This window comes from Misgurnus anguillicaudatus, chromosome 16, assembly GCF_027580225.2.
Source record: "Misgurnus anguillicaudatus chromosome 16, ASM2758022v2, whole genome shotgun sequence".
Lineage (NCBI taxonomy): Eukaryota > Metazoa > Chordata > Actinopteri > Cypriniformes > Cobitidae > Misgurnus > Misgurnus anguillicaudatus.
In genome coordinates, this window is record NC_073352.2 from 30,304,037 (window position 1) to 30,330,447 (window position 26,411).

A 26,411-nucleotide genomic window follows, 5' to 3' on the forward strand; every position below is an offset into this window, starting at 1 on the left:
AGAAAGACTTCTTAATGTTCATTTATCTTCGAGATTTGGAAGAGTTTCTGTTTCTTCTTTTGAGTTTTGTAGTTACCATTGTTCAGAAGACTGGTGCTTGTGCATAGACTACATACTGAAGTATATTGCGTTTTACTGCTGCCCAAAACGATATTGGGTGGGCGCATTGATTGAATAAACAAATCGTGCCCTCATCTCACATAAATATGAAGTCTAAAACAATGTTTATGGAAACAACATCAAACCATAAAAAAGTTACCTGTACCAAAAAAGTTAATTAAACTAACAGAGTAACACTAGAACGATTTGTTAACTAAACTTATTTTTTTGTGTTTGTATTAAGTAATATTACAGTGTTTATTATACTTAAAAAAGGTTGCAAGTTGACTCAACTTAAAACAGCCAATGCACCCGCTTGCCTCAATTTTTATAAGTTACATTTAGGTATTACTTTTTACAGTGAGGGTGCATTATAGGTAAAAGCTGTCATTGGGGCAGTACTCTTTAAAAATATCCTAATATGTAACATTTAGGTACAGATATGTATACATTTTGTACCAATCCTGGAGGTACTTTTGAGGTACTAATATAACTTTTTAGATGCAAAGCTGTACCTTTGATACCCAGTGATATCTAGGGACCATTTTTTTTATCAGTAGCCTATATATAAAGAGTTTGGTTCCAAAACACAATAAACGCCATTTTAACAAAATCAGTATTGTATCAGGTCAGTATTAAAAAGTAAATTCTTCATTTTATGCAAAATCCAATATCTGCAGTGTTATTCTGTCATCTTTTCCCCCAAAACGCAATAAACGCCAGTCCTCCTTCTTACGCGAGAGGCACTCGGGAGACGGAAAAATGCCGGCTGTTGCTTGTTTTCCCGACAGCATCAAGCTTCTGTCATGCTAACACATTGACCCCAGGGATCTTATGAAAAAATTTCAATTTTTTTACACGAAGCCAACGAAAATCAAGCAGGACCAAAACATTTGACAGCGATCAGCGACGATGTCCGAAGGATGACCGCAGCAATGACAGTGTTCATAATATGACAAAGTAAGTGTTTTGATTAATGCCATTAATGTTTATTTTTTTAATCAGTGTATACCACTAGTCAACTAAATTAATATAACATGCCAAATATGAATGCACATTCTTATACTGATTCAGTAGATTTATAGCATTTAAAAAAAAAATTATTGCATTTTGTGGAAAAAATCTGTTTTTATAATAAATGTTTGAAAATCAAATTATGGATTTTAATTTTTTTAGGTTTTTATAACCTAAAGATGCTGTGTGAAAGTTAGTAACAGAAAATAGTGGTTTTCATCTTGTCACTTTCTTGGTAAAGAAATTTGTCAAAATGGATTTATTGCGTTTTGAAACCAAACTCTTCATATGTTCCCTGGGTTCGACTTAATGATCTTTTGTACTGCTAACGCAACGCTCTACCACTGAGTTTTACAGGAGAATCAAGGTACTTCTCATCTGGCTTCATGCTTTCATAAATGCATTCATTTAGCATACAAACATTTTGCATGCATGCATGCATAAAAACTTCGGAGCCTCCTAAAAGAAGTCTTTGCTCTTGAAACTCCTCATAGGAAATCATAAAGAACCATCTTGAGATCTCACCGGCGTTAACAACTTCACCATCTGCCCTCTGGTATTTGTTAGAACCGAAGCAGCAACCGTTGATAAAAGCCATCAGAAACTCGGATATCAAAAACAATAACTGAAAGAACAACAATAACATTACTGAGAAGGCTGTTGATGCTGGTGTGGTGCTACGGCAACAGATGCTGCAGAACCGAAAGGTTTAACATCATTAAAAGAACACAAGAACAACAGGAACGAGAAAAGGTTAAACGAGGAAACGGCTACTGAAAGCAAACAAGCAGTGTGACCTAAGGGACATCAAGACCTTAGACAGTTCGAGATTCTCTGATCTGTAAAAGTGACCTTCCTGCAAACACCACAGCGCAACAATACACAAAGCCTGTCTGTGACACCGAACAAAGCGTGTTAATGCTGTGCTCCACGGTGCTCCTCCCCAGTGGTTTGGGTTCGGGCCCTTCCCGGATTGTTAATGGGATTTGAACTGATGTTTCCTGAGTTTGATTCAGAGTCACAGTCCACTTAGTGATGTGATCGATAAAGGAAGTCTGTCTTTTGATCGATCGATTAATCAAGGGACAGAAGTAAAGGCACTTACTCTGTGGACACTGCTCGCTTGTGCAGTTTAGGGACTGTAGATCCAGGCCCTGGCAGTCTTTTCCTCTGGTACCCGGTGTAGGTTGCGTACATTCCCGGCTCCTCCACATGGTGCAGTCCACTCCGCACGGCGACCACTTACTCCATTCACTCCAACCTCCATCCACTAAACACACACACATACACACAATGGAAGACAAATTAGCAATCAGTCACGTTACCTAAAAATGTCTGCGCTTCCGTTATGCTTGTAGCTGGCTAGAAATACGTTAACTTTTACTCAGTCAGCTAGGCAAGATTGACTTAGAATTACAAGACAGATACTAGTCGAGTATGAAATGTGCAACATAAATAAATTTGCCTTGCAAATTGATGTTACGTTAAAGGATTACTCCACTTTCATTAAAAAAATCCCAAAAATTTACTCTCCCCCATGTCATCCAAGATGTTCTTTAGGAAAAAAGTTTTTTGAAGAAAACATTCCAGATTTTTTCTCCATATGGTGGACTTTATTTTAAAGTTTCAATGCAGCTTCAAAGTGCTCTAAACAATCCCAACCAAGGCATAAGTGTCTTATTTAGTGAAGCAATCGTCATTTTTAATTAAACCACACACCGCCAGTTTTATAGTACTTTAAACCACAACTTCTCGTTTTGCACTAGCCATGTGATGCGCCAGCGCAAACTTGCATATTACGTGATCACGTCAAAAGGTCATGCGATACATGTGAAATGCACACTTGCTGACCATTTTAAACAATAAACTGACAGACATTAATAAGTATCATTACACATACTAAAACATCTGAATGGTCCTCTTTCTTCACACTTGTAAACACTGGAGAGGTAGTTTTGCATACGTTATGCGTGACCTTTCGATGTGATTACGCAATACGTAAGAAAGTTGTGGTTAAAAAGTATTAACCACACTATTTTTTGTTTTGCAAAAATGACAATCGTTTTGCTTTAAAGCTGCACTGAAGCTGTTAACTGTTGAGGTCCAATAAAGTCCACTATATGGAGAAAAATCCTGGAATGTTTTCCACAAAAAAATTTACTCTGGGGGAATTTTGGATGATATGAAGGTGAGTAAATTATCAAAAAAATATAAAAGTCGAATATTTCTTTAAAACTTGTAAATCTTCCACTTTTTGTATATTTTCATAATTTGGTTTTACACGACCACTGACTGATTCTTACACTGTGCCTGGATAATACAAAATTATTATATTTCTTTGTTTCCAACTTAATTTTCAATGTTTATTGGTATTCAAGTATGCAGTGGTTAAACAAAAGATGATTTAAATTGGTTGGCCAAAGACCAGAAACATAGCATGCTGACTTTGATGTCACAGCCAGAAATCATTTCAATTATGGATGCACCGATATATCGGCCTGTATATTGCTATCAGCAGAAAAAAGCATCAGGCATCTGCCATAGTCTAAAAACAGCCAATGATCAAGGTAGATTATATCCTAGCTTTCAAAAAGAGTGAAAAATAAATGCATCAGAACTCATAATGTATGAATATTTTTAAATGAAAATATTTTTCAATGACAACAAAATTGCAGTGTACACTCTGCACTTCTGAGATTTCACAACATCATAACTTGAAAGAAGGAGTAAAAGCAAAACTATCGGTATCGTTAGATGACATTCTGAGTAATCATGATCATGCTTTCTTTTTTATTTGATTTTTTTTATTTATTTATTGCTAAGTAAGTATACATTGCTTGTATCTATTATATTGTTTTGTAGTTCTGTGTTGTTTGGTCATGATCTTAAATAATAAATAAATAATCGAATATCGATATCGGCACATAAACTTTGTATTGGTGCATCCTCAATTTCAATACATAAGGATTAAATGAATAGAAATCTATTCCCACATATGATATCTGTAAATAAAATATTATTTCAAGCAGATTGGGAAAATAAAATGACTGCAAAGGGCAAAGGAAAACACAGAGAATTGCAGGTTAAAGCTATAACAAGTTCAAGCGACCTTGGACTTATAGGATTTTACAAAATCATGAATCAAGGAGTGAAAAGCAAAACTATCGGTATCGGTAGATGACATTCTATTTAATCACATATCGGTATCGGCTAGGGCTGTCCTCGACTAGTATTTACATATTCGAATCAGAATTGTCGAATCTTTTCATAGTCGACCGATAGTCGAATCATCTATGTGTGTGTGTGCATGGGTTGGGAGGGGGTCAGACCAGGTACAAATTGATAACTTTTATTTTCTTTCACAAGCAGCACACATAAACAAGTTTCTGATAAAGTGACCAAAACTGTCTTTCAAGTGATGAACGAAGACAAAACTGACGATGCATTTATATATTTTTAAGGCAAAATGTAAGGCAACATTTGTTTAATTATTCCTCATAACATTTTAAAGCCACGATCTACAGAACATCACACACAAAAAAAACATTTTGATAACTAAACCTAAAAATATAACAAAGGTGATCCTGCCTTGGAAACCTCGGCTAATTCAGTGTTTTTATTTGATTTGGAGATTAAGCGCATCAAAGCAGTCATGACCAAAAAAACGACAAATGAGAAATGACAAATAATTTGTGATTGTTACTGCAAATTATAAAAACTAAGCTTTTATAAGTGAACACAATTCATAAAAACACTGAAATTAATGATTTTATAGACACTACGCGTTATTATTTAGCACAGAAATACCTGCTTGCTTTCACTTTGATCATCTCCATTCACTTTAGATACAGAAACAACTGATGATATTATTTATTTCCGGAATCTCTTTGAAAGTGAACACCGACCATAATATTAAATCACAAGAAAGACAGTCGTGTAAGACATAAATATAGGTTCGGTGCAGATATTTTCCGGTTCATCACCGAAATTTAAAGAAACGGCTTACCTGTTTTGTAGTTTAACTTTTGACAAGATAATCACTATGTTTTAAATACGTTTTAAAAACTTATACCCGTCGAAAACATCCGTTTTTTAATATTTAGTTTGATGAACTTCTAAATATGAGACGAAGAGCACCTAGCACGTTCGGCTAAATTGCATGCGCAAGCATGGCCAGCACGCAATAGTGCAAAATCTATACAACGAAAAGCAATCCAAAATGTACAGACTTAAATTAGATCAGAATTTACGTTTATAATAAATACATTTTTTTTATAAAATAAGGTCAGAAGTAACAAAGTGCAGAACAAATGAGCAAAATGCCTCAAGTGCACGAAAACAAAACACAAGCCAAATAGATACATCAGATAACCCCGAGTGATTTATAAATAAAATAAAATAAAATAAAATAAAGAAATTATTAAAAGAATGAAAGTATAGCCAGAATTGCCAGCTTTTTCTTTTAAATGTAGAAACAAAGAGGCAATGGTTTATTAGAAACCTCTTATGGACGTGTAGCCCGGTCACAGGAGTTGCTAGATTTATTAACGCATTTAAAAATATTTATTGAAAGCTGATACTTCACATATTATTTGCAGAATTATAATAATATGCTGTATATTAATATATATGTTATATGTGACATCAGATTTGTGCACAGTGCACCCATATACGGCCAAAATTAAAGGATCCTCATTTCATAACACATCTGCGACGATTCGACTGTGAGATTGGTAGTCGAATCAGGCTTCTCCTATCGATGCATCGAATCTTCGACTATTCGGGGTCACCCCTAGTATTGGCACAGACATTTTGTATCGGTGCATCCTCAATTTCAATACATAATGAATAAAATGAATAGCAATCTATTATATCTGCAAATAACATTTCATTTCAAGCAGACAGGGAAATAAAATGACTATGTAGGGCAAAGGAAAAAATACGAAGAATTGCAGGTTAGAGCGACCTTTAACTACTGCATGTTTACGAATACCACACGACTACACAGTACATTAAATCTTCAAAAAGAAAAACTTTTCAAAAAGAAAAATAATAATTTTTTCATGTTTTTTACAGCACAGAGTATATGCTCATAAAACAAGAGGACAAAAACCAAATGAAAATGTTGGAAGTCTGTCTCACAACACTCCAATTTTCTATTTCCTCCCAAGTCATTGAAGGAGTATGTCATTTTCACTTTTTCTCTTTTATTCGTCAGTTCGGACCAGAGGGTGTTTAGGAAGTCTCATTCAGACTGACGCTGTGCCAGGTTGAGGAAGGTTACTACAGGGCTAATGTGAGCAGCTCTGGTAATGAGATCTCTGGAGACGCTCAGCCATGGCCCTCACAGGACAGAGAGCAGGAGGTGAATTATGGTACTTGGATATAAACTTAATGATGACTCCATTGGACAGACTCAAGATCAGTCATGGTAGGCTGCTCATTAACCTCTGCCTATGTAGCATATTTACTACTGTAGATTTAACCTGGCCCTGGAAATACTGTGAGGTCAGCATAGCAAAACAAACAGCAAACTAATAAACTTGCAAAAAGTCCCAGCAAAATGAAAGGTTATAAATTATGACAATACTTATTAACAGCTCTGTATTTAAATATGCATAGAGAGATTATTAAGCGGCACAGTACTAATAAGAGAATGTGTGAAAGAAATGCTGACAAAGCTTTTGATCAAACGTTTGGAGAGTGCCAAAGCACTTAAATAATTGTCCTTGTTTGCCATTGAGTGAGTAGGGAGATATCATCACACAAGCCTGGCTGAACTTTGAATTAATGTCTAATGAATGCATTACAATACGAATCGTGTTCCTGTCTCTGATTCTGAATGAATTTGAAAAGGCGAGTGATGAAAGATCAACAGCTCAGAGATGAAGACTTTTCTTGTCTCGGAAAACTGTACAAAGCGATGGGGAAAACGTCTCTTGACTTGCGCATATTTGAAAAGAAAAAAGCTAACGATGAACGTAAAGAGATTTAACAAAATGTCAGCATGAAACGACGTTTGCAAGCCAATTCACGTCATTAATGTGACATTTCCAGAAATGCAACAAAAAATAAAGGGCGAGGGAGTCCTGAATCAAGTTTTTCAGTCAAATGTGCTTTTTTGAAACTTTGATTATGATAATTAAATTAATGTCAACCAGTTATTGTTAGCTCAATAATCATTATGTATGTTGCTTTGGAAAATAGTCTGCAACTATTGGCTAAATAAAGTAAAGTAAGTAAAGTTATTGCAGTTTGATGAAAGACTGTACATTTATCGGTATAAAATGTTATGACAAGGAGTAAAAAGCAAAACTATTGGTATCGGTAGACATCTAAATAATCGAATATCAGCATCGGCACAAAATCTTTGAATCGGTACATCCATAATGTACAGTGACAGGAAACAGTATGGGAACCTTTTGAAATAGTTTTCTGAATAAATTTGTCATAAAATGTGATCTGATCTTCATCTAAGCCAAGGGTATTGACAAACATAATGTGTCTAAAAATAATAATAACAAAAATACTGATTGTTCATGTAGAGAACAAAAAAAAAACTCATAGCGCTTGTGGAAAAAGTATGTAAATCCTTGAGTTATATTTATTATTATTTATTCATTTAGCTGACGCTTTTGAGTTCAATGATTAGTCCATTTTCTTAAAAAAAAATCTAGATAATTTACTCATCACCATGTCATCCAAAATGTTGATGTCTTTCTTTGTTCAGTCGAGAAGAAATTATGTTTTTTGAGGAAAACATTCCAGGATTTTTCTCATTTTAATGGACTTTAATGGACCCCAACACTTAACAGTCTTAATGCAGTTTAAAATTGCAGTTTCAAAGGACTCTAAATAATCTCAAATGATTCATAAGGGTCTTATCTAGCAAAACAATTGTCATTTTTGACAAGAAAAAAAAAGCACTTTTAACCCTCAACTTCTCGTCTATCTCCAGTCCTATGACACACCAGCGCGACCTCACGTAAAACGTCATCACGTGACAAGACGTCACGGATGACGTATCGAAACTACACCATATCATTTACAAGTGTGTAGAAAGAGGACCGTTTAGACGTTGTTGTATGTTGAATGATACTAATTAATGTCTTTGTGTCAGTTTATTGTTTAAAATGGTTTGCAAATTTGCGTTTCATATATGTAACACGTGACCTTTCCACGGCATTACGCAATTACTTGGTCACGCTGGCGCGTCACAGGACGATAGACGAGAAGTTGTGGTTTAAAAGTGCATATTTGTTATTTTTCTTGACAATCGTTTTGCTAGATAAGACCCTTATGCCTCGTTTGAGATTGTTTAGAGTCCTTTGAAACTGCAATTTTAAACTGTATTAAAACTGTTAAGTGTTGGGGTCCATTAAAGTGATAAAAATCCTGGAATGTTTTCCTAAAAAAACATAATTTCTTCTTGACTGAACAAAGAAAGACATCAACATTTTGGATGACATGGTGGTGAGTAAATTATCTGGATTTTTTTTTGACTAATCCATTTCTGCATATTTTTTCTTTTTCTTGCCAAAAATGACAATTGTTTCACTAGATAAGACCCTTATGCCTCATTTGGGATCGTTTAGAGTCATTTGAAACAATTTTAAACTGCAGAGTAAATTATCTCGATCTTTTTTTAAGAAAATTGACTAATCCTTTAATGACCTCAAAAAAGCTAATTAGAGTCAGGTTTTAGCCCACCTGGAGTCTGGTTAACATAATACGTTTGAAGGTGTAGACTACAGCTACTTTCACTGATAAAAACTTTAATAATTTTAAAAAATTATTTGTGTTATTTTTAGTATTATGTTTGTCAGTATCCGCGACTTGGATCAGATCACATTTTATGACAAAATTATTCAGAAAATCATGAATTTCCAAAAGGTTCACATACGGTTCTTGCCACTGTATGTAGATATGCAAATTATGTTGTGTAAATAAGTGTGCAGACTATGTAAATCAGGTGTGAATATTGTCTCATATCTGTCTCACTACTGTTAATATCACTATGATATTGCTATTGATCGTAAATGCACATCAAATTTTACCTATACTGCTGTACTTGTGTTTATGGTTGAGTGAAAGAAAATGGTTCATTTGAAAGAAAAACAAAAAATGTCCCCCTTGTAAAAACATGAACTTAACTAAATTGGCTCAATTCATGTTGATTTAGAAACAGCCAAATAAAAACAATAAAGAAGGTGAGACAGAAAAACATCTAATTTCCCTTTCATGAGAAGCAACGAGTGTCTCAAATGTGCTTAAAACGCATGCACTAATGGAACCAAAGGCAGTTTCATTCAAAGGCAGATAAGTCATTGTCTTTTTAGGGTCCGTACAATTATAATAAATTCTCTAATTTCACATCATTCTGCTTCTAGGTGTGAAAAGGTGTCTCTGTGTGTTAATGTTTCTGTGTAGGGTGCCTATAACACAATAACACAGTGGCAGGTCTATTTGGACGTCTCGTCCGTGGCACTAAAGAGCGTCCGACTGCTTTTACGCGAACTGCAGGAAGCCACATTTCCGCTCGCCGCTGCTCAAAATCACAGTGACTGATGCTGGACACCTCCAGCTGCCTTGTCCTTGAGCCGGTAGGAGGACCAGGAGAAACAGGCACACAATTACCTTTCAGATCAGCGGGAACGAGACAGAGTCAACACTCACATCTGTAATCTCACCGAGACCTAAACGTTCAGTGTTCAATAGAACTGAGACAACAAGATTACAGGTGACCTGTGGGCTCTGAGCCATAGAGGGCGGGGCCAGACGGGCTATGATGTCACTGCAATCTGCTGCTTTGTTGAGTCAAATGTGTAAAAACACAACTTTTTGTTAATTCAGATATAAAACATTATAGAGTTACTATTTGGGTTGAGAAATCATAAAGCAAAACGCACTAGGTCTCTATGTGAAGCTTTTATGTTGTTTGTATGATGATCTCATACAGTACCTATTTTCTCTTTTAATTTTATTTTGTTTTATTCGTATTAGTTATTGATTGTATATATTACTTTTCTTTATATTTGTTCAATATTTTTCTATTCTATATGTTAAAAAAATACTTTCACGTTAGCTGTAATGTGACTGACATTTAAATAAAAAAAGTCACATTTTTGTGCAATGCTAACAAACAGAAGAGCAGGATTCCTAAAACGGGGGATTGTTGATGCAAGACTGAAAAAACTGCTACTGCGGTCATTCAGAAGTTGCTATCATAGAGAATACCCAAAAATTACCCAAATGCTTGGTTAAAAATTACCCAATGCTGGGTTAAAAATTACCCAAATGCTTGGTTAAAAATTACCCAATGCCGAGTTAAAAAATGACTCAAATTCTGGGTTAAAAAATACCCAATGCTGGGTTAAAAAGTACCCAAATGCTGGGTTAAAAATTACCCAAATGCTTGCTTAAAAATTACCTAAATGCTTTGTTAAAAATTACCCAAATGCTGGGTTAAAAATTACACAATGCTTGGTTAAAAATTACCCAAGCTGGGTTAAAAATTACCCAATGCTGGGTTAAAAATTACCCAAATGTTGGGTTAAAAATACCCAAATGCTGTGTTAAACATTATTAAATGCTAGGTTAAAATAACTCAAATGCTTGGTTAAAAATTACCCAAATGCTGGGTTACAAATTACCCAATGCTGGGTTACAAATTACCCAATGCTTGGTTAAAAATTACCCAAATGCTTGGTTAAAAATCACCCAATGCTGGGTTAAAAAATACCCAATGCTGGGTTAAAAAGTACCCAAATGCTGGATTAAAAATGACCCAATGCTTTGTTAAAAATGACCCAACGCTGAGTTAAAAATTAACCAAATGCTGGGTTAAAAATTACCCAATGCTTGGTTAAAAATTTCCCAATGCTGGGTTAAAAAATACCCAATGCTGGGTTAAAAAGTACCCAAATGCTGGATTAAAAATGACCCAATGCTTTGTTAAAAATTACCCAATGCTGGGTTAAAAATTAACCAATGCTGGGTTAAAAATTACCCAATGCTTGGTTAAAAATTACCCAATGCTGGGTTAAAAATTACCCAAATGCTGGGTTAAAAATCAACCAATGCTTTGATAAAAGTTACCAAAATGCTTGGTTAAACATTACCCAATGCTGGGCTAAAAAGTACCCAAATGCTGGGCTAAAAAGTACCCAAATGCTAGGTAAAAAAATCACCCAATGCTGGGTTAAAAAATACCCAATGCTGGGTTAAAAATGACCCAAATGCTGAGTTAAAAATTAACCAAATGCTGGGTTACAAATTACCCAAAGCTTGGTTAAAAATTACCCAATGCTGGGTTAAAAATTACCCAAATGCTTGGTAAAAAATTATCCAATGCTGGGTTAAAAATTACCCAATGCTTAGTTAAAAATTACTCAATTTACTCAATACTGAGATAAAAATTACCCAATGTTGGGTTAAAAATTAACCAATGCTTGTTTAAAAATTAACCAATGCTTGGTTAAAAATTACCCAATGCTTGGTTAAAAATTATCCAATGCTGGGTTAAAAATTACCCAAATGCTGGGTTAAAAATCAACCAATGCTGGGTTAAAAAGTACCCATTGTTCGGTTGTTGTTATGTAACCAAGAGTTATTATAACCCAGCATTGGCTCAATTTGAACTCAGTGGTATGTTCTGTATAATATTTACCCAGCATGGGTTAAAAATAACCCAGCCATTTTTAGAGGGTAGTAACAAAGCTTCATAATGTATTTAAAGAGATAGAAAAACAGAAAGCTTGGTAAAAGCAGAAGAAACCAAGAGAAAAGACCAACCAATAAAACATGCATAAAACATGAAAAAGGTTTCTTATTCCAAAATCTTATTCATATTAATATAGGGCAACATTTTATCTGTTAAAAAAACTTCAAGGTGGCTGGAATAAAAAAAGATACAATTCGGCAAAACAGGGAAGGAAAAACATTTTATTGGAAGTGAAAAGATACTGCAGAGTAAACTGGGAAGCTGTTTGTTCACCATCAGTTAAGGCTCTGGCAGGGTTCTGCATTTCATGTGTCGTTCTAATGATAACTCAGCCACCAACGATGGTACAGAGACATAGGAAAGATATTTTGTGATGTCAACTTTTGGTTTGTTCCACTTTTGTAAAATTTCATATTCAACTCAGTTGGCGTCCAAATGCTCTGATCTTTAAAAGCTTTTTAAAGTCTAAAAGATTGCATTCGACAACAGGTGCTGCTCACTTAAGAGGCCATTAAAGCTTTGCAGTCGCAGGTAAGGAGTTTGTGTGAGCTTCTTTGTGCTCGCGTGTCATGTGACGTCTCTTGACGTGTCGGGTTAGGCACGCAGCAGCCTCTTCACTATGCTAAAGGTTTAAATAGTCGATGATTCAACAAGAGCAGGTACAAGAGAGTCATCAGGGTCAATTAGTCCTTTAAAACCCACTTATTACATTAGACTCTTCACAGCTCAACTCATCCAGCTGATTGGCCAATTGTGTTGAGTTACTGGTTTGTTCCTTTACAAATGATTTGAAGGGAGAAGAAAAGGCCTTACATACTATTGATTCTTATTTTTACTGTAATATGTGTTCATGACAGAAGGAAAGAATACAGATAAAGAATGAGTCATTGTACGATACAAAAAAGACCTTGAGAATTGCAAAGAGGATAGCATTGCCTTCGAAATATTACTCCAATGATTTGTATTAGAAAATAACCCTAAATTTGCATTTCCTAGAAATACCAAGGCTAAAAAAAGCATAAAAGCAGAATTCTAGATATTCCATTAATTTTCTACAGAATAAAAGAAACTGATATTTAGCGATAACGTGTATCCTTTACAACACAGACCTACCATGAGCTCTGAGAGTTCAATATATGAGCGATGACATGCTTCTATAAAAACCACAAGATAGCACGGCACTGCAAAAATGAATACTTAGTATGTTTGTCTTGTTTTCCAGTAAAAATATACTTGAGATGCAAAATTACCCAAGTATTGTTTTCTAAAAAAATATCATGCTTAGAAAGAAAAAGCAGTGTTAAGAAATATAAACAACTGTGGTTGTAACTTAATTCAATAAAATGTTTTTTTTACTCCACAGGCAGATATTTTTTCTTATTTAGCTTAAGTTTATCTTATTTTTTTGATATTTGTACTGGAAAACCCAAATTCCTCCTAAATTTGAGCTTAATTTGACCACAACTCAATGAATTACTGTACAAGGCTTTAAAAATAAAGGTGCCTCAAAATTCCATAGATATAGTTTCATAAATAAAACCTTTAACATCCAAAAAACATTTATGTTTCACAAAAGGTTCTTCAGATTATAAAAATTCTTATACATTTTTTTTATTTCAAAGACCTTTGACTGAATGGTTCTTTGTGGAAAAAAATTGGTTCTGCTGTGAAGAACCTTTTCAGCACCTTTGTTTTAAGATTGTACCCATCTTATAAGGTACAAAATAAGTAACAATCAAAACTCAAAAACCAAAAGTGCTACAAAAGGTTCCTCACAACAACACCACACAGTCTTTAAAGCAAAGGTGCTTGTTTGGGCTAAATGGTTCTATATAGAACCTTCAGGGTCCCCACAACTTAGTTAACTTTAAATTCAAGGACCCTTTCAAGGACTTTCCAGGTCCAATACCCTCAAATTCAAGAACAAAATGAGGGGACACATTTCAAGTGAGAGCAAGGTTACATCGAGTTACCTTTTAAGATACATTGTTACAGTTCCCTTTCGAGGGAACTTGCGCTGCGTCACTGCGGTGACACTTTGGGGACGCCTCCAAGGGTAATTGCGTTTAAATGTGTATATCAAATTCAACCAATGGTGAGGCTTAACGACAAAGACAGGGTGACGCGGGAGCCAGAAAGTATATTACTATCTGAAATATTGCCAAAGGCGGCATTACAGGGACGCAGGAAGTATGGCAAGGGAGACGCAGCGTCTCGTTCCCTTTTCAGGGAACAACAGTTACATACGTAACCCGAGACATTTTCATGTGTCAAACACAACTATGCAAAAAAGCATTTTGGTATGAATCAACATTCGCATACAGAAGATATAAGCATTTAAAGCAAACAGTTTAGCACGTGTAATTAAAAAAATCTAGAATTTTATGATATTATTCTACACTACACAGGGAATAATATGAATTTTTTTCCAGAAAACTTCTTGCATAAAACAGATTCAAGCACTTTCAATGACCTGTATCTATGTATGTATTTTTTCAAAAACTTCCCAGGGCCTTGAATTTTTTCCCCCAGATTCACAAACTTTCCAGGATTTCATGGACCCATGGGAACACTTTTAAAGGTACCAAAGAATGTATTGACATAATCTGTTAAATTGTTCTCTAATATTATAGAAGGTTTGTGACTTATTAAGTGCAAAAATGATCCAGATATGTTTTTACATGTCCATTTACAACCCTAGGATTTACCTTTTGAATGAAATGGTCATTATTACCTTATTTGAAAGGGTCATGAATAATAATGTTGAGCTCTGCTCTGATTGGCTGTTTCTCAGAGCAGCTCCTTCAGTAGCTTTGTGTCTGTAAATAGACCTTATGTTTGAGTCTGTATCAGACAAAGATACAGATTTAAGGAATAATCAATTGTTTGGAGATTGTTAATGGACATTTCTTGACCTGAAAAACAATTGTGACGTCAATAGTAGAACTTCAGCCTAAACGCTAGCATATAGCATTAACTAGCCTATAGAGCTAACTCAGCAGTCACAACTTTGTTTTTAGCATTTTATCAAAATTGTACTAAATTTAATGTTGGGGCGTACATATCAACTGTAATGTCACAGTCTTTGTTGAGATTGGTTTTCCAGCTGTCTTTTGCATGTACAAGGTTTACATAAGGAGGAAACATTCATGTTTAGGCTCACGATATGTCATTACCATCTATGCCTAGGTAAAGACGTTTCACAAAAGGTTCTTTGTGGTGAAAAAGGTTCTTCAGTTTATAAAATGATTCTTTAAATAACCTTTGACTGAATGGTTCTTTAAGGAACCAAACATGGTTCTTCTATGGCATCATGTAGCAGCTTTCTTTTTAAGAGTGCATACTGTAGCACATCTAAGAAAAAATGATTTACAAAGCGAAAACCCAAAGTCTATACATTTCTACATTATAATTCATAAACATTTCTGCCTTAAGGTATTACAGAAATCTGTGGTTGTGAAGAAGAAAATTTTGAATGGATCTCTGTATAATTCAGCTTCATTGAGATGTGCAGCGTGTTACACGAGACTCTCGTCGGGTCCTTTAAAGTCACCCTGTCCTGAGGATCAGTGGAGCAACGGCGACGGACTGCGCTCATACGGCGAGTCGTTTATCAAAGCCCGGCTGTTTCTCTTTCTGTGTACTGCTGTCTGACTGTGCTCTGGGAACACGACGCCTCTACCTGCAGCTAGTCCGTAAATGATGATTTATACCTCCTGCAGTCAGGAGTCACGTTTTGATAAATCGGGATGAAGTCTCAGATGTAATTTTTAGGGCCTGCAGTTGTTCGCGTGTGTCTTTCTGTGGTGATAAATGGAACAGGATGGTCACTCTCTCTCTCTCTCTCTTTCTTTTTCTCTCGCTGACAGGATTTGGGGGTCCTCCGGTGAGCACAGCAAAGCAGGCAGGTGCTCGTTTTTGATTAGAAACACAACTATGTCATCTGTGGCCAGGACACTGTGGATCCCTCGCTGTGACCCATGGCAGGATTAATCAGTTGAAGTGCGAGAAACATGTGAGATCCAGTGAGGAATAAAGCCACTGCAGGAACATTATCCAACCCCCTGGCTCAGCATGACCCTTATCAAAAAACCTGCCTTTGTCACCACTGGGAACCTTTAATTTTCTATTTTTTTCTTCTCTAGCCTTTTTACTTTATACTTAAATCGCAGCAATACAGGTGCTACTAAAAGTTCTTCACAACAATGCCATAAACAGTGGTTCTGAACTCCAGTCCTCGCTCCCCCCTCCCAGAATGTTTCAGATGTCTCTTTATATAAAAAACACCTGATTCCACTCATTAGGCTCCTTCCAGAATGTTTGAAATGTTTTCTCTAATTAACACACTAACAAGCGGATTAACTGAATCAGGTGTTTTGTATATAGAGACATCTTAAATGTTCTGGGGGGGGGGCATGAGGACTGGAGTTGAGAACCACTGCAATAGAAAAATAATTTTTTGGTTCTCCAAATAACATTTAAGTCAAAGATTCTTAAAAGAACCATTGCTTTAATAAGTTTTTATAGTCTCAAAACCGATCATCCACTACAAAGAGACATTTGTGAAACAGATGTAAAAGGTTCTTTATAGAACCATACAGCCAAAAGTCATATTAAAGGGGCCATGGCACAAGACTTTTTTTAAGATGTCAAATAACTCTTTGGTGTCCCCAGAGCACGTATGTGAAGTTTTAGCTCAAATTACCATAGAAATAATTTATTATAGCATGTTAAAATTGCCACTTTGTAGGTGTGTGCAAAAATGTGGCGTTTTGGGTGTGTCCTTTAACATGCAAATGAGCTGATGAAATTCAAACACTGATCACAAAGATGGTGGTTTGTTTCAATTAAAACCTAGTTGTGCTTTTCTTTGCACTAAATGGCAGTGCTGTGATTGGATAGTGCAGATTAAGGGGTGGTATTATTATAATAAGAGCTACTTATGACATCATAAGGAGAGACAAATTTCAACAACCTATTTTTTCATGTGCTTGTAGAGAATGGTTGACCAAAACAAAATTACTGGGTTGATCTTTTTCACATTTTCTAGGTTGATAGAAGAACTGGGGACCCAATCATAACACTTAAATATGGAAAAAATCAGATTGTCGTGCCATGGCCCCTTTAAATCTATGGCATCGTTGAAGCACCTTTATTTTTTCTAAAGTTCATACATTTTTATGAATATTGTGAATATTCTTAGAAAAAAAAACATAATAAATACATTTGTTTTAAGATTCAATAGCCAATAATCTAATTCACTAGCCAATATCAGCAAAAAAGACTGTAAATGAAAACTTTAAATCTGCAAAACTCTACTGCATTTCCTTAAGAAAAAAATTGTTGGGTTAAGGGTTCATTCGTCAAAAAGTAGTTTCAACCCACAATGCTGCACATTGTTGGGTCAACCCAGCTGCTAGGCTAATCCCTTTTAAACCCAACGTAGGATTGAAAGTAATTTTTTAGAGCGAAGTGTCCATTATGTCACCCGTAGGTTTTTAAAGAAGCCAATAGTTGGTGAAGCCAGCCGTTGCCATCTTGGAAGTGCATCACCGCGAAATCACTCTCGAATAAGCGAAAACAGGGAAAGAGGTGGGACGTGGGTGAAGCTGAAGTGGCTGGTTGCTGAAACCACGCCCACCTAGCTTGATAGTAGTGATTGCAGTGGCAGTTCACCCATCACTCAAGTGTTAATTATGCAAATATTTAAGGCCTAATATAATTTAAATTGAGTTACAAAAAATTTACCCCCTCACAGTTGTCATGAAGGGCAAAATTTGATATATAAACCAAAAACACTTTTTGTACCAGACTGTAAACACATTATGTTTTGCTGTAAAGTTGGGCATTTAAACATGGGGTCTAAAATGTCTTTTACACTCTAAAAATGCTGGGTTATTTTCAACCCAGCATTGGGTCAAAAATGAACGAGCCCAGCCCTTTGTTATTTGGTGTAACCCATGCTGAGTTATTTCAACCCAAAATGATATAAACATCTTCTGTGTTAATTTCAATCCAGCTGCTGGGCTTGTCCCTTTTTGACCCAACGCTGGGCTGAAAATAACCCAGCATTTTTTAAAGTCTCTAGCAGACAGTGAATAAATTGCAGGTTAAGTCACTTCCGTGTTGGCTGCACGATAGAAGTTGCCCCTTGGTTAAAATTCAACCTTTGTCGTGTTGTGCCAACACATAGTTGGACCAAATAAACATTTTCTAGGTTAATTTAACATAACGGTTGGGTTTGTCCATATTTTACCCAACCATGGGTTGAAACAACTCGGCATTATTTTTTTTGTTTGTTGAGAATTTGGTCTTTAAAGTACACCATAAGCTACAAACCCCAGAAGCAAAAACTGTGTAATGAATCTAAACAGACGCAGTAGTGCTGACAAGCACAAACAGTCACAACACTCGCTCACACAGAGAAAGCACAGCTTGTAAGTTTATAAAAAAACAGAAACATTAAGTTGTTTCACACTGAATAACAATGAAACTAAACGTGACATGTATTATAATCAGTTTGTGTGATGATTGTCAAAATTTGACATTTTTTGTTAATAATGTGCAGTTTATAAGGTCTATTAAATGTTTACATTTATGATTTTGAAATAAAAATATAAAAAAAGTGTCAAAAACCTTCCTTTATAAAGAAATATCGTTAGATAATTTATTTTAGCGATATATTCCCGTTTTGAATAAAAAGAGCTAATTGCGGTATTGCCCCCAACCCTCTCTTCTCTCCTGCAAATATCTTCTCTCTCTTTCCTTCATCCTGTTATTTTCTTCTCAGTCTCCCCCACAGAAATGCTATTTGGGTCGTAATCGTCTGAAATCCATCCCTACAGATCTCTGTCAGAGGCCTTCTCCTGCTCTTTGTGTTTCTGCTCATCAAAAACGCCATATTTTGAGAGCACGTTACTTACAGAGCAGCGTAAAGGTGGCGTCTTATTAAATTTCACTGGACGCTTTGTAATGAAACAGGAGATTGGCTTAAGTAGATAAACCATCTCACTGGAGAACTGAAGGAGGAGAGGGAGCGAGTGATGAGGGCGAGCTGCAGCTGACAAAAGCTTCGATTTCCTCTCCTGTTTACTAAGCGTGGATTTTTTCCGTCGGTCAGCAGCGCCTACATAATGCCATTTTTGTCCCAGCTGAAATACACTCGTGGGCCTATCGCAGTAATCAAGAGATTTCCTTCCCCCCAAGTCTACCTGAGTCTAATGTCAGCCTGTAAATGAAGTGACCTGACTTCCATTTCAAACTGCACGCGATCGATAAATCCTGAGGAAAAGCAGGCTCCCTGTCTTCCTTCTTCCTCCTCTTTTAACCCCTGAAGCAGAATTGAGGGATTCACAAAAAATCGTGGCGGCGAGACTCAATCATTAAACCGTTCACTAATGCTTGCAGCGTACTTGCGTGATGCACAAGGATATAAATGTCGCTCTCCGTCCAAACCGCTTCTTTCACCAGTTTTGAAGTAAACACAAAAAGACCTCATGCAGCAAAAGCGAAACAAAGTGCAAAGAAAGAAATAAACAGGAAAAAACATGATGGCCTAAATGGAGACATGAGCACAGGTTTGGCTAATTCAATGGTTTTCACGAGCAAAAATGCACAAAAAGCTAACGCCAAGCAAGCTAGCCGTCCTTACAGCTACTACAGAGAGGAAGCTATTGGTGCCATCAGAGCAAGGGGAAAAGAAAGTGGAAGGTCTAATACTAAACTAGCTCTATTCTGCAGTGAGCGACGCCCGGTGGACGTTACCTGGACAGGTGGCAGTGCAGGCGCTTTTCTGGACGCTCTGGCCCTCGCAGGACGTCCCGCCGTTCAGGGGAGTGGGGTTGGTGCAACTCCGGCTCCTCTTCTGCCACCCGCGACCGCAGACAGCGCTGCAGGCCGACCACGTGGCCCACGTTGACCAGCCCCCGTTCACTGCTCGTGTGCCCAGTGCAAAGGAGAGGGGAAACGAACAAAGCGAGTCAGGATTACCCGACGAGCACGAGGACGAAAAACAGCCACAATCACTCTGTGCTTATCCTACGCAGGCCACGGTACAACAGCAAGAGAAGAAAATGTAAATTGTTGCTAGCGCTACTGTTGCTATGGCTAAAAGTGGTTTGACATGCCTGAAACAATCTTTTTTTATATATTTTTAGCAGCAGCGCTTTCATTAACATACCGACAGTGTGCTTTAGCTGTTATACGGTTAACCGGCATCTTTAAATGTATCCCTTTAAAACACCGCAGTTCGAACCTCATTGGCCATTTAAAAACGTAAAATTCAATGCTGTCGATCTCTTTTATAAAGAATGTAACTTCTAACACTACTGGGTGAAATGGGGGACACATGGTAAATGGGAGTTTTTACGGGAACGGCCTAGATTCATCTCATGACGCTCATGTGGGGAGTATATTGGTTTTCTGCAATGCACCGTAACACAGTATGGTTTTTATGGCACCAATATCTTGGCTCGTGAAATTCGTAATCCTGGAAGATTCCGTGATGATGTGAAGTCCAAAGTTCACGCAGGGTTTTTAATCAAGTCCTCAGCCTCCTCTCTCTTGGTGGCAGAATTCCGAGGAAATCTGATTTCTTCTTCCCCTGGTAACTCGACTGATTTGTTGTCCTGAAGCCCCGATCGCCGTTCAGGGTCTATATTTTCGCCGGGAGCTGCTCCCTAATTCCCTGCGATTTCTCACACCGGTCGGGCTGAATCAATTCTTTAGCCTCTCTTCTACCACTGATTGCTCACCGCAAAGAAGGAAATTGCGCAGCTACTCGGGGTCCTGATTACCTCTTAGCGCACCGTTGTGCCAGAAGTCAAATTCAGCCTTGTTAAAATGCATCTCCGGCCCCTGTCCAACAGCACTAATAACAGCTCTCACACCACCTATGGCTCAGCCAATAAGCAAGCCTGCAAGACTTCAAATTAGTAAACTGACATTTTAATGTGAAGCCATGGGGGAAAAAAAGAATGGCATAAAGGACCGTGCCTAATAGTTCTTTTGATCAAAAGCTATTCACGGGGATTTTTTCTTTAATTAATTTTTACAATGGTAGCAAATTGCTGGAGGAACATTGCGCAATTTGAATCCGCCAAATTGTATGGCGGTGCACCTACCATTCATAAGGCTATTTCTCTTTTTTCCCTCGTGCGAGGGCTTCATTGATTGACAGCTTAAAAAGCAAACAATGGGGAAAAATATTCTCGGCTGGCTCTTCGCAGGAGCCTTCCATTAAAATGCCCCCAATCATGCGGTTTTGACGAAATCCGACGACTTGTCTAATCTCAATTCATCTGAAAAATAATTTTAAGTTTATTTCCTATTAAATACAACATGCTGATTTCTCCGACTGATTGGCGCCTTTGGCGTTACGAATCAACTCCTGCATTTATTCCGATTTAATGCAAATCGATGCACAGTTGTCCCTTTGCTCATTATCCCTACACTTCCTAATCAATTTGACGAGTTATGCTTCAAAAAACCCCAAAAGTTCAATTTCTTCATCGTTAACGTTTGTTTTCAACGTTGTTGTGTGAAGAGGGAGTCTCTGTAGATCTGTCTCTCGCATCGTGCGTGACCGACTCTGTTCTGATCAGCAAAGTGCGTGTTCGGGGTTGTAATGCACGCTACCTTTAGTACGTCTCTTGTTCGCCGACCCCACCGGGGTTCAGCGATGCTCTGCAGCTGTGCATTTTAATAAAGGTCAGTTAGCTTATAAACCTAATTCATTAGCCAATTTCTGCCATTAATTCAACAAGCTCGACTACAGTGTTAATCTTTGTCAGCTCTGCTGAGATTTCTCTGACGCTGCTTGGCTGCTTCGCTCCTTGAAATTTTGTGATTACGTAAGCACTAATGCAAGCTAAAGCTGACTCTGAACAAAATGGGTTGTTTATTTATATTTGTATGATCGGATGCTTGGTTTTAATGTGGATAATTTAAAACAGTAAGAAATTCTACCATTTAAAAAAAGTACATCACGATGCCAGGGTTGCAGTAAAAACGCAGAAGAAATATTTGATGCCATAATACAGCTATTTTTATCGTAGTAAACCATGGTCGGTAAATTCTTTTCTCAGAATCTGATCAAAACAGAGTTGTCCATCAAAGCTAGTCTGACTCTCAGTAAATTACTCCTGACTTTGGGTCAAAACCATTCCAAAACTTTTGTCTACTGAAATGTGAAGGCATTTATCTGTGATCCAAGAGTGGAACAGAGTATGAGAAGAAACGCACCATAGACAATCACAGTGGCCGAGGAGCTCTTGCGTCGGGCCACAATGTTCTTGGCCACGCAGGTGTAGTTGCCTGTGTCGGCCAGACGGGCTTGTTTGATGATGAGATTATGGTCCTCGGTGATGAAGAAATTGGGGTCAGTCTTGGGGTCGATCAGCTCCTCGTTTCTCTGCCACTCCACCTGGTGATATACACAGAGGAAAACATTTCACAGCTTCAATCTGACTCAGACGAATGGAAAACGCTCGGTGTGATCTTACAAGTGTTGTGGGCAACTCCCATGGCCTCTTCTTTGGCTGAGGATATTAAAGTTTGGCAGGCGTTTTATGAAACCATCCGGGTATGAAGAAGTCAATTAGTATTTTTAACCTTAATCTATTGTACGATGCAAAATAAACAACGCTATTTAATGGCAATTCGTACATATTTTACCAGGTGGCTAATTCATATTAATTTATACGACCACATTCATACATTTTTAACAATTTGCCCGTTGGGGTAAGAGGTGGAGTTTGATTATTGTTTTTTTTTAATGATAAACGTAAGTTTTTGTACACTTAACTTTGTACGAATTCATAAGTTTTCGAATTCTCGTGAGATCAGGCAATTTGAAAGCAGAGATGATCAACATTCTCGGATAATAAAAAATATTTTTCATATTGCTTGTCATGCTTTGTTAGTTGTTATCTTTTAAATTGGACCGCAGTAAGACTTTTACATTGCCTGCAAAATGCAAATATCACAGGATATGCAAATGCAAAATTATATCAAGCTAATTTTTCTCTGCTAAGCTACATTAACTTTTCACAATCAAGATTTCCATATGTTCACTTCTAAATGTTAGAAAAATATTCAATGTGCTAATCTATTTAGAAGCATTTACCGTAACACCGACACGTCTCAAAGTAAAAAAAACTTAGTAATAAAAAAATAACTTGTCAAACGTAATTTTCTAAAAATACTTGCATCAACTAATTTTAGTTTTTTCCATTAAACAGGGTCTGATATGTTTAAAGGCAAGGCATTCATTTAAAAAGATTTGCTGACAATTGAATACACTTTTGAATATAAAAAATAGGGTCATTACCCTAATCCTTTGAAATTATTAATAGCATGGCATGGCATTTTTTGCTAAAAAAGCGCGGTTGATTTACATGTTAAGTCAATGCAAAGATGCGATTAGGCATCCTGCGGCGCGGTACGCGCAAATGGCGGGAATTGAGCATTGCCGCGGGAAACGCGAGAGTTGAAAAATCGGAACCTCTGAGGATTTCCGCATTAACCAATCAGGACCTTGCTGTAGTAGTGATGTGATTACAGGAAGCGAGCGGACCCTCAGCAGCGTCGCAGAAGCCCCTCCCATGACGCGAATTTTCGCATGAATGTCTCGAATGACTAGTATTTCACGCGCAAATGAAGCGAGTAAACTCAAATGTTCAAGCGTCCAACTACGGCCCAAACAGAGCGTTTTTGCCGCCTCTACCGTGGCTGGTGTAAACACAGCATTAGGCCACCACCACCACCAGCTTTGTTGTTTAACAAAATTTCACTCTTTTTATTAAGATACAAACAAAAAATACAGGAAATATGTACATAAAATCAAAAAAAAAAATTCAGAACTAAATGTCTTCTTTTCAGTATTTTGTGTTGACCTCTCTTGGCACAAAACACATCTTATGCTTTATTAAGGAGACCTGAAGTCCTGAAGTCATTCGATTAGAATTAGAAATTAGGATTTCATTTTATTAAGAGATCCTGCAGCTGCCTGCTTTTGCTTAAAGGTGCAGTGTATACATTTTAGCAGCATCTAGTGGTGAGGTTGCGAATTGCAACCAACGGCTCAGTCCACTGCTCACCCCTCGCTTTTGAAACGCATAGAGAAGCTACGTTAGCCGCCACCGGAAAAACATGTCATCGTCGGAGACAACTTAGTAAAAACGTTTGTCCGTTAAGGGCTTCTGTAGAAACTGGATTCACAAAATGGTGACTTCCACGTAAGGGGACCCTCTGTGCATGTAGATAAAAACATCGCATTATAAGGTAATAAAAACATAACGGTTCATTATAAAAAGGTCTTTATACACCCCTGATAATATCGTTTTGTATATTATTTTGCATTTCTGTCAAGAGATCCTTCTAAATTTTACACACCGCACCTTTAAGTGGAAGGGGAGTTTACCCTAAATACTTCACACTATAGCTTATACTTTTATACTGTTTTTAATATTACATACAAGTTTTCTGTATTTTCTGGTTGTATTCTAATAAAGAGACTGAGAAATAATAATATATGATCACTATTCAATTGCAAAAACAACAGATCTAATGGTGGCCTAAGACATTTTACACATTTCTGTATGATATGTATACATTTGGCACCAATATGTGCCTTCAAGTACTTTTTTAAAAAGTACTGCCCCAATGACAGCTGGGGTATATATTTTTACCTTTTTTTTTGACAGTGTGAAGCATTTACACCTCAAACTAGATGATTCGCACAACTTCACAGCCTAAATAAACTGAGGATTACTGAATAATTCATGCGAGTGCTTTAACAAAAATATCGGAAATAGCTTTCAAACCCTAAAAAGTTTATTTCCATTGTAAGTGCCTAACTGTAACAGCATTTTTTTGAATGAATGGCGAGTTATCAGCGTGCGTTAACAAACATTGTGCCACAAATGCCGTGGAGCAAGTTTAACTTGTGCTGAACTTGTGATAAAAAAAATACCAGACTGGAAAACACAGAAAAAAATTAAGTCAAAAGTCATGAGCACTTCAGTGAGAGAAAATTGACTTCAATTAAATCGGAGTTGAATATTTAATACGGCAATGCTTTTGAGAGCGGTGCACCGCTGTGGCCATTATTGGGTTGATCTGGAAGTTTCGACAGACATTTTAAGTTGCAACAGCTGCTCACAGGCTGGTCCAGTGCAAAAAGACACGCATTATTGATGGAACCTAAGCTGCCAAATCACTCCGCATGGCTCCTCGTCAAAGTCCATCTGACTGAACAGACGGATTATGGTGAAAGACGTCACTAAAATGCGGCAAATCTCTGGCTCACTGGTGTATTTGTGCGAGTGCATTAATAAGCGTGATAATTAGCAGAGCGGATTTGAGCATGTTTACGTGTGAGTCTCACCTCAGCAGGAGGAACGCCTTCTGGAGGATGACAGCGCAGGAGAACTTCCTGATCCAGTGCCACTTCCTTACCCAGTGGTTCCTCCTCAAAGTTCTTCCTCAGATCTGCAGACCAAAATCATGCATCTGTCATGTTATGATGTTTATTATCATAATACAAAGCTGGTTTTGAAAAATGAGAAATGAGGCAATTTATTTATATTTTTCAAGTTATAGCAACTCATCACTCACCAATTTGATTATACTATATTCAAGATTTCAAGATTAAAGAGTTGTATTGTCATAGAGGAAACACTTTGTTGCACTATACAATGTTACTCTGTGAAAGCAATATCGCTCGAGTAGGAGTGTGATATAGCTCTATATCATCACGGCTGTGATTAGGCCAGAGGCACGAGGCCGTAGGCCGAGTGCAGGATGCAATCAGAGCCGTGATGATATAGAGCTATATCACACGACTCCGAGAGCTATATTGCTTTTATACAACAGTTCGACGGCACACGTTTGAAAAACGAAAACTAGAAAACAACAACGGAGTTATTTTTCAAAGCCTCTTTGTTTGAGAACTACTTCTTCCGCCACGGATTTAAGGGGCGGCCAGAATGACAGGTAACAATTTCGGCTGCTTTGAATCTCACAATAACTCAATGGACGGATAGGCGTTTCTTTATATTAACGTTTCTTGGTCACAAAGTGTAGTTTTAAGATTAGTTCAGTCAAGAATATATATGTATTATATTTAAATCTGCAGTCGATTAGTAAAGATAGTGCCTGTTTGAACGTTTGCTTAGTGAGATTCGGTACGTATGAAAACCAAAGCATGAGCGGACGTCAGTGTTCACTCGCCCCGCTGACCACCGCCCTCTCTTGGCTACATCTCTGACAGGGATTCCCTGGCTCTCATTTTGGCCTTGTTTGTTTTTGATGGTCAAAATGAGATCAAATCAACAGTATTTGGTGTCATGATAAAACTATTACTTGTTTTCTTATTCATATTTAGTGTCTTTTGTGTTGTTATTGTTTTGGCGCGAGGTAAAAGTTAATAAAACTATACTTGTATAACGTTACTATTGCTTTCTCATTTATTCTTAACGCGATACGAGCACTCGATTATTATTATTAAACTTTGTTTTTGTCAGTACTATATAAAACTGTTTTTTATAAGTGTCAGAGAGATGTTTTTGCATGC

General features: G+C 37.1%; 1 protein-coding gene across 5 annotated transcripts in view; it reads right to left on the reverse strand.

Moving 5' to 3' along the window:
• The window catches only part of unc5a (unc-5 netrin receptor A), a 294,167-nt gene that overhangs the window by 71,587 nt on the left and 196,169 nt on the right, over window positions 1-26,411 (reverse strand). For 3 of the 5 annotated variants that reach the window (XM_055179088.2, XM_055179084.2, XM_055179085.2), the window contains exons 4-7: window positions 25,224-25,327; window positions 22,079-22,259; window positions 19,601-19,768; window positions 2,219-2,383 (exon numbers count right to left, since the gene is read on the reverse strand). In XM_055179088.2, the coding sequence (XP_055035063.1) occupies window positions 2,219-2,383; window positions 19,601-19,768; window positions 22,079-22,259; window positions 25,224-25,327 (618 nt within the window). The remainder of the gene's footprint in view (window positions 1-2,218; window positions 2,384-19,600; window positions 19,769-22,078; window positions 22,260-25,223; window positions 25,328-26,411) is intronic. The other 2 variants (XM_055179086.2, XM_055179087.2) reach the window with 1 other exon arrangement.